Here is a 9,647-nt window from a genome sequence, read left to right as displayed (position 1 = left end):
ATAATTTATCTTAACTAATTGTTAAAATTCATTTAAGTTATTAATATAATTGAATAAATACAAAATGGATGGAGTATGTGGGAAATAGAAAGTGTAGTGGGGTTTAGTGAATAATAAAAGTAAAAGTGGTGAGTAGTTTTTTTTTTTTTTTGTTCATTGGTGGGATGAGTTTGTTGTAGCAAAATTTGTATGTGAGAAAAGTGATGTGGAGGAGTAAAAAAACGGTAGAGAGATAGTGGTGAGATTTTTTTCCCCCCCCACTAGTGAGAGTGGTCTAACAACTCTAATCTTAAATCTAGATAGAGTCTAACAATGGAGATGCAATTATGCAAATATGTCGAACGAAAATAAACCCGGCCCAAAGTTTAGGTCCAAACAATTTGGGTAAGTCATCCTTTTAACCAATCTCAAACCACCCACTTTCCCATATCAGAATATTCTCAGAGACCGTATTACGGTTTATTATCAGTTTATCAGACAAAAGAAACACAAAAGCTCCTCAATCCGTCCCGTTAGAAAATCAACCAATGAAAGCCTAGACTTCCAACCATTTGGATCGACAACGTGTCATATATCGAATCAGTCAAAGCCACGTCCCCCTCTATCCCCGCTTTTATACCAGCTCACCACCCATTTTCTCTCTCCTATATAAATAATCTCCCCAACCCCTATCCTTAAACCCAATCGCCGATTCTCCGATCTACAGGTATCCTCTCTCTCCTGCTTTCAATTTCTCATATTTTATCTCCCCTCTTCTAATTGATTACTGTTTTCATCTTCAAATTGATTTCCTTGTTCTTCTGATTTTTTTTTATTGATTTGTGTTTTCTGGGTTCCTGTGCAGCCTTTATTGATTGAATTTTGAATAGAAATGGCTCGTACTAAGCAAACCGCTCGTAAATCTACCGGTGGTAAAGCGCCCAGGAAGCAGCTTGCTACTAAGGTATTTCTTTATTTCTAGGGTTTTCTAGCTTCAATTCATAATGTCGGGGGTTTTCCGATTGAGTTCGTTCGTAAATTGGGAATTTTATTATTCAGTTTTTTCAAAATTTGGGGATTTTCGATTAAATTAATATAGACATTAGTAATTGTTTTGATTCAATTTGTTAAATATCTAATTGGATTTCAACGATAATTTGATTAATGAAGGCTGCAAGGAAATCAGCCCCAACTACTGGAGGAGTCAAGAAACCCCATCGTTACCGCCCTGGAACTGTTGCTCTTCGGTAATTTTCTCAATTGAAACATTTAATCATCCACATTTTCATTCTATTACTTAGAAGGGCTCATTGTTTGAATATAATTTTGATAATCAGTGAAATCCGCAAATACCAGAAGAGCACTGAGCTTTTGATCCGCAAACTCCCTTTCCAGCGTCTTGTTCGTGAAATTGCCCAAGATTTCAAGGTAAAGTCATAATTCAATTTATTAAAGTTTCGAATTAGTCGTTTTTTGAAATGTTATTGATTAGGGTTTGTGTTGTTGGAAATGAACAGACTGATCTGAGGTTCCAGAGCCACGCAGTATTGGCACTTCAGGAGGCTGCAGAAGCATACCTTGTGGGTCTCTTTGAAGACACCAACTTGTGCGCCATTCACGCTAAGAGGGTGACCATCATGCCTAAGGACATTCAATTGGCACGTCGTATTCGTGGTGAGCGTGCTTGAGAATATTGAAGATTGGAGTAGAGCAGTATTTAGAAGGGTTTTTATTATTATCAAGTGTTTGAGATACATTAATATTTTGTAGATTTGGTGTTGTTGGTGGTGTATATACCTCTAGACCAACTGGAAAATGTTTTGAAAATTGGAATACATTGCATACTTTTGATGTTTAGAGATTGTATTACTGTTTATGATATTTTAGTTGTTTCTGAAATCAATGTTTCATGTTCTGTGATGATTGGGCGATTTGATGTATTGTTTCGTTTCGGCTAACTCAACGATACGCGATTGCTTCCGAAGATATATGTAGGGTAGTTCTGGTTTGATGATGATTGTGATTCCCCCAATTTTCTGTTGATTGGGTTGTTTGATGTATTGTTTCTGTATTTGCAAAATTGTCAAAGCCTTCAATTGAGAGAAAATGTTCATCAGAATCCTTTCCTTTTGTCACTCTCACCTTTGTTTTCACAGCCAGCTTCATTTGTATATGATCTCCCTCGCCGCCTCCAATCGAATAATCTAGGTACAAGGGAAATATTCTACGGAGTACTAGTTAAAATTTGTCTAATTCCGAATTACATTTTGCATCTGCTAATTTATGTCGTACCTTTGAGTTAATATTCTACTCCATCCGAATTTAAAAAAATATTTTCCCCATTTAGAACCTTGACAATATACCTTTGAGTATGATTTACGGAGTACTTTATTAACATTTGAGTGTGAAATGTGCATATGAAAAATCACTCAATAAGGTACAGTGACATTAAAAAAAAAAATGGATATTTCATGAAATATCCCTGAGGTTTAAGTTAATTCACCAGGTACCCTCGTTGTTTCAGTAATCTACCAGGTACCCCCCTGCCGTTAAGTGGCCGTTAGAAACTTTTTTTCACCAGGTACCCTCGTAATTTATTTCACCAGGTACCCCTGAGGATTTTTAGATTTTCACCAGGTGCTCTTGTGCTTTATGGTAATTTCACCAGATACCCCTGCTCACCAACGGCTAGTTTCACCAGGTTTTGTTCTGTAACAGTTGCTGGGGGAGGGGAATATGAAGTGAAAGAGGGGGCTGTCAAATACCCTATTAAGTTTGATGCAAGGACTTGTGGTTGTGGAGTATGGCAAATATCTGGCATACCTTGCAGACATGGCCTTAGGGTTATTTACCACCAAAGACTTGAGGCTACTGATTTTGTGTCTCACTACTTCAAAGGGCAAGCATACAAGTTAACTTACTCAGAGCACATACACCCCATGCCTGACCCAACCCAATGGCCTTCTTTTGACCTTCCTATTATCCTCCCACCACCCATGAAGAGAGCATCATGTAGACCCCCTAAACTGAGAAAAAGAGGTAAACATGATCCAAAAAGGGGAAAGAGAAATAGCACTGTGAGGTGTGGTAAGTGCAAGGAGGTGGGACACAATGCAAGGACATGCAGAGGTGGGGCCACTGCAAAGCAAAAGAAGGATGCTGCTGCTGCTGCTGCTGCTGCTGCTGGTGCTTCTGGTTCTGCTGGTGCAGCTGGTTCACAGCAAGGGGGAGATCAAGGTGCTTCCAGTTCACAGCAACAACGTAATGCATCAAGTAAGGGAAAAAGGAAGCGTACTTGATTTTGTGATTTATGCATAACTTTTTGCTAAACTTATCATGTATATCTTTTGCCAATGAGAGCAAGTTTTTGTAGAGCTACACTTAAAGTTTTTGCGTGTCGGGGACACACTTTTGTAAAGCTACTTAATTCGGAAATGAAATATCATATTATTGATGAAATGTCATCATTCACTTTCTCATTACAAATATTAGAATAAAAAACATTACAATGCCAATATTGATAGTTCCATGCATTAATTTCTTTTGCTGCTTGAGTTTCTTCTTCATTTGGTGAATTTCTTCATCCAAGCTTCTGTTTTCTTCAATTTCTCCTTCCTTTGTGCTACCTCTGTTGTTTCTGATTGGCAGTGGTTGCTCAATGCTTCCCTTGCACCACTTGAAGTTGTCACATAAGTCACACTTGTAATATAGTCTTTGAGGATTTTTCATTGTTTCAGAACTTCTTATTGCAAATTTTTTCCCACATATGTTGCATGTTTTGTTTGGAACTACAACGTATGAGGATTCATACGTTGTAGAAGAAGATTGGGATTGAGAATATGAGCTCATTTGAAGGTGAGTTGGGATTTAGGGAAAATATGAGTTGGTTAAGGGGAAGAACATAAATTTGTAGTGAAGAGTTGCAGCGGCTCCCCCTTTAAATAGAGAAGGCTTACCAACGGCTAGTTTTTTTTAAAAAAAACTAGCCGTTGGTGAGCAGGGGTATCTGGTGAAATTACTATAAAGCACAAGGGCACCTGGTGAAAATCTAAAAAACCTCAGGGGTACCTGGTGAAATAAATTACGAGGGTACCTGGTGAAAAAAAGTTTCTAACGGCCACTTAACGGCAGGGTTAAGTCATGCGAGAAAATGAAACCTGAGGGGTACCTGGTAGATTACTAAAACAACGAGGGTACCTGGTGAATTAACATAAACCTCGGGGGTATTTCATGAAATATCCGAAAAAAAAAAGAATATGACCATATGAGAATCTTTTATGCATTGAGGTAGAGCTGTGAAAACAGGTTTCGGTGCAGGTTGGGTTTTGTTGGTTTGGTTTTCGGTTGGGTCATGTCGGGTTTTCTTTCCTCATTTCGGATACAAGTCGGGTTCGGGTTGAGTCATGTTCGGGTCGGGTTTAATTTCGGGTTTGGGTTTTATATAGTCGGGTTTGTAGTAGTTAATCTCGGGTTTGGGGTCAAGTTTGGATCGAAAAATTTCCGAGTCGGTTAAAATTCAGGTCGGGTTCACTCTTGAACACGGGTTAAGATTGAGTCAATAACTGATTTGGTCATCTCAAAATATTCAAGCGTAAAATATTTACTGTACATGTCGAGTCACTAACAGGTTATGTGGTAAAAATCTGGATAAGGTCATTGTCGGGTATCGAATCGGGTTCAGCTCATTGTTCAGTCGGCTCTGTTCGGTTATCAGTTATCTTTCGGTCGGGTATCGGGTCTTACAACAGCGGGTTAAAATCTGTTGTCGGTTTTTCGGATTTGGTACATGTCGAGTTTCGGGTTACCTGTTTTACCAAAAATTTCGGTCATGGTCGTTGCGGGTTCGGTCTGTTCAGGTCGGGTTTTCGGGTCGGGTCAGTTTTTGACAGCTCCACATTGAGGGAGTATTATAGAATTTTCCTTAGTTTTTTTATCACTAATTTATGCTGTTTGTATACACGGGCTATACTCCTAAGGGCTAAGGCCTTGTTCTCTTCAACTTATAGAATCTTATTTTCAGGTCCTATAAGTTCAGATAAGTCCTATAAGTTGAATAAGGTCCTATAATTTCCAATAAGGTCGTATAAGTTCCAATAAGGTCTTAAATAAAATAAATAATATTTTGATTATTTGCGTTGTTATATTAAATAAATTATATTTATATTATTATATTAAGATAACTTGTGGTTATTAATTGATGATAATAATTATCAATGATATGTAAATATGAATTAATATGTAAATATGAATTAATATCAATTTAATTGTAAGGGAAATACTTAACAAACACTTTTAAAATTACGTGTATATTACAAATCAAAGGACGATTTTTTGGTGAGACGCAATTATGCATATAATCATAATATTACTTCTTTACATCAATGCATCAAGTGAAATTCATGTAGAGCCGTAGGGAGTACCGAATATGTAATCCCCCGTAATTTTATACATTTTAGTTATATATTTTAACGAATATTTAATATATTTAATATATATTTAAACATAAATTACGGATTTTAGAAACGAATATGTAATTGAAATGTAATTATTTTATTTCATTTGGAATACTTTTAATGATTTACGAAATCAAAATGTATTTTCGAATTTTACGTTAAAACGAATTCGATTTTGGATTCGAATCCTAAATACTAAATTCCTAAGTCTAGCCCAATTGAATAAAGCCCAATAATATAAACCCATAACCCCACACTTCTACTCCATGTAAAATACAAAACACAAAACACCAAACCCTTCTCCTCTCTACTCTTCACGTGGAAAACCAAAAAAAAAGAAAAAAAAGAAGAAAAACCCTCCTGCTTCACGTACAACCTCCCAGCCGTTGCTCTCTCTCTCCTCGCCGCGGCTCTCCTCCTCACGACTGAGCCCTCGACGCCGGTGAGTTCCTTCTCCCTCTCATTCGATCTCTCCTTCTCCTTCTTCTTTGTATTTCCTTGTTTCGTTCTTGCTCATGGCTTGACTCCGTTCTGATTCGCGCAGCCACCGCAAAGCACCACCGTGTGCCGCCGTCCACCACCTAGCGCAGTCACCCACGAACCTCGACCACCGCCTTGCACGGTAGCCTTCTCTTTCCTCCTCCCTTTTTCTTTTGATTTTTCGTTCTTCGTTCATTGCTTGCTCTTCGATTTCGTGGCTGACCACCACCATATTCGCGCAGAAACCACCGCACGCAACCACCGTGCTCCTCCCTCGCCGCAAGCCGCCACCGTCTACCGGCCAGCCTCCTCTCCCCTCTCTAATTCTTGGTTATTTCTTAAACCCTAAGTAAACTAAATATTTTGATTTTATTTTGTTTATTTAATTCATGATTTGATTTAATAAATTTATGATTTTTATGAGTTAATTGGATTTTCAGATTTATGTAGTATGCTCAAATAATATATTTAATTTTCAGATTATGCAATTTGATTGAAATAATGGTTTTAATTATTAAAGTATGAATTTTAATGGTTTTAATAGTTTCGAGATCATGGTAGGATGATTATAAATTATTAAAGTTATTGTTTTTATGATTTCAAAGCTTAGGGAGTAGTGTGAAATTAGTTATGTTGCTGAAAATTTAAAGTACGATGTTTGCAAAAGTTTTCAACGAATTTCAATCACTAATTCAATAATCATGATTCTAGGAAATCAAATGTTTAAGTTTTGATAGTGGGGAAAGTTCTAAATATGTTTAGGATGCATTTAGAATGCTTTCTTATGGTTGTCAATGATTAGAGATTTATTGGGATTATTTGTTGGTTGTTTTAGGCGGAGAATTCTCTTTAGGCGACTTTTGAGAGTGCTAAAGTGGCCTATCAGTTTGTTTACACAAGGTACGTACATACTTGTGTGCTTGGAATGTGTGCTAATTGTTGAAACCATGTTGAATCTTGTTGTTGAACTTGGTTATGTTGATATTATTGTTGAACTTGGTGATGTTGATATTATGGACGAACTGGGTTATATTGAATGTGTATGTTTAATACTGTCGGACAAACTTATTGAACTTATTTTGCACTTTGAGAACTGTAACATGTTAGTATGGATGGTTGATACAAACATGTTGGTTGGGAACACTAGATTATTCTATATGATTGGGTTGGATCGATTGGTTGTGTTCCCTTTCTATCTTTTCACTACTTTATGAGGGCGGAGGACCTTGTTTAGTAAGTTGAAACTTTATGCCCATATACAGGGTTGCTCATGGTTAAAGAAAAGTTGGATAAATCGGAATGAGTCTTGATTGATGCTTTCATGATCACTTACTTAATTCCAAGATAAAAACAGTTGTGAACAAATGTGAATTGTATGTCTTAGGTAATGGTTGAGTCATAACGGAATCTCAATTTGTAAATCATGTAAAGTGAAACTGAATAGCAATAGCTTTAGACTGTGCACGTCTGAAGTGACGGACAAACAGGAGTTGGGGTTCATGGTGGTAGCCCATGGCCTTTTCTGGGACCGGATTGATCACCGCGTTCTATTTTTTATTCAAACGTTCCTCGATATCGCAGGTCACTGAGGTTTCGGAGTCGCGCCCGTACCTCGTCTTCCTTGGGGAAGACTTTTGGTTGGACAACTCGGTCCATTGTCTATTCCAACTAAAATAATATTATGGTTACTAAGTCTAGCTTAGTCTAGTCAAGTATGGTCGTCAAATTATTATGTTTTGTCTGTCCTTACTTATATTTATTAGTATCATGTTAGGGTTGTTAGTTTGGTAGTATCATGCTAGGATTGTTGTTGTTTTAGTATGTAGTACTCAGCTTTGCTGATTACGTGCTTTGTTTGTGTGTGTTGATCATGGCTATGCCTTATTGATCCTGTGATGACCCATCTTTGGTGAGCAGTCTCTAAGGATCAATAAGCGTTGCCCATCTACAGGTTTGAAGATGATGCATCATTGGGATCGGGATTAGAGAGCTTGTAGTTCTATTTGTTTAATTAAGTGATTTAATTTGTTAACTTGGATTTGAAATTTGTCGTACTATTCGTATTTCCTTATTTCAGTTAATTGGTTTGGACCTAATATGTAATAGATTATTTATGAACCTAAAAGTTAGTTTTATGTTTTCCGCTGCAAAATTCTGAATAAGCCGTAACGTTTTCACACGGGCGATAATACTTTGATAATTCCCTACAGTTATATTTAAAAAGGGATTACTTTAGAAAATGGGAATTGTTGGGGTGTTACAAAGTGGTATCAGAGCTAAAGGTTTTACTGACATTTCGTGTCTACCTTTTTAAATTTTAGGCACCTAACTAACTAATTAGTTACATAAAAAGAATTTCGTTGAAGTAAACTACAACTAGTGAATTAATTGAAAGTTATTAGTTAAAAATGTTTGAATTTATTTTAAAATTAACTCTGGAATTACATGCTTTGAAATACGTTCTTGTTTGTGTGACTTCACGTATTTCGTTTTTTTTAAATTAATATTTTCGTAATTATAAAAAAAAAAAAAAAAGAAATAAAAATAATATATATATATATATATATATTGTATTCATTTATTAATTATTTGTCTTTAAATAATTATTCGTTTAAACAAATTAACTCTTATAAATCATTCTCGTTTTATTCTTTTATGCTTCAATGTTTGATATACTATGTTTATTTTGAGAGATGGGTAGCATAGGAAAGGGCATATAGAATAGAAACATTGTGTCTGCACTATGTCAACATGATTGTACTTTTGTGCCTGCTAACTGTCGTGTCTTTCCTATGCTTTGTTATTAATACATATTCTTACCTGTTGTGTATTGTGGGATCATACGGTAAGCGAGAGTACTAATTACTAACATAGAAACTATGTTTAATTGTTATAGATCACTAATCATGTCTGGCATACAAGGAAATAGAATAGGGAGCAATTCTAACCCTATTGTTCTAAGCGATGATGAAAATGAAATGGATTACGAGTCTGACATTAACAGTTACACCAGCCATGAACTTGTTCTGCGTCGAGCTTTAAGAGCAGGAGAACCTGATAGTGATGATGAAGCCCTTCGTGAATTTGATCGTGCTAGAGGACAAACTAGGGTCGATATTTATCAAGCTGTTTTGAGACCTGAAAGCGATTCGGAGCCTGAGTTTGAGCATGAATTTGGGTATGAGTTCGAACAAGAATTTGAGTTTGAGTTCGAGCATGAATTGGAGGTTGAACCTGAGTTTGAGTTTGAGCCTGAACATGAACCTGAACCTGAACCTGAGCCTGAGCCAGAGGAAACTAATCATCAACTTCAAGGTCTACGAAGATCCTCTAGGCCAAGAAAAGAAGCTTATTATTTTGATATGGATGACGATGATGAACTTAAATATGAGTTATTCACCCTAGAAGGTTATAGCGAATCAAGGGACAAGTCTGATGATGTTTCCCTTTAGCTTTGCTTACATATTTAGTTGTGTGTGAGAAAAATGTTGGACAATCCGCCCAACCATAGTTTATGTTTATATCGTAGAACCTTTTTACTTTATTTTGAGAACAGGTGTGTGTTAATATTTAGGATTGTTATTGACATTCTTCCGAGGAATAAAAGTTAGATTATTGACTATCTAAAGGATCAGAGTTTTACAGGCACGCAAGGGGAATGTTTTCTTCTTTTATTCTAACTTATTATTCGTGATGATTGAAGTTATTCCTTGTCTCTCAGTTGAATGTTCCGCA

The 9,647-nt window shown here is 36.4% G+C and overlaps 1 protein-coding gene and 1 long non-coding RNA gene across 2 annotated transcripts; both read left to right on the top strand.

Moving 5' to 3' along the window:
* Positions 1-588: 588 nt before the first annotated feature.
* LOC110781463 (histone H3.3) lies at positions 589-1,878 on the top strand. Its single transcript, XM_056837364.1, has 5 exons — positions 589-706; positions 845-943; positions 1,150-1,226; positions 1,317-1,407; positions 1,497-1,878. The coding sequence occupies exons 2-5, from the start codon at positions 872-874 to the stop codon at positions 1,665-1,667; spliced, it is 411 nt and encodes a 136-aa protein (XP_056693342.1). The 5' UTR covers positions 589-706; positions 845-871; the 3' UTR covers positions 1,668-1,878.
* A 3,544-nt stretch (positions 1,879-5,422) lies between these two features.
* Positions 5,423-8,129, top strand: LOC110785381 (uncharacterized). The gene is made up of 5 exons (XR_008928310.1): positions 5,423-5,874; positions 5,977-6,054; positions 6,155-6,242; positions 6,748-6,812; positions 7,830-8,129. It is a non-coding gene; the product is annotated as an uncharacterized lncRNA (long non-coding RNA).
* Positions 8,130-9,647: the final 1,518 nt, after the last annotated feature.

This window comes from Spinacia oleracea, chromosome 2 (genome assembly GCF_020520425.1).
Source record: "Spinacia oleracea cultivar Varoflay chromosome 2, BTI_SOV_V1, whole genome shotgun sequence".
NCBI lineage: Eukaryota > Viridiplantae > Streptophyta > Magnoliopsida > Caryophyllales > Amaranthaceae > Spinacia > Spinacia oleracea.
This window is presented reverse-complemented; position numbering and strand designations above follow the sequence as displayed.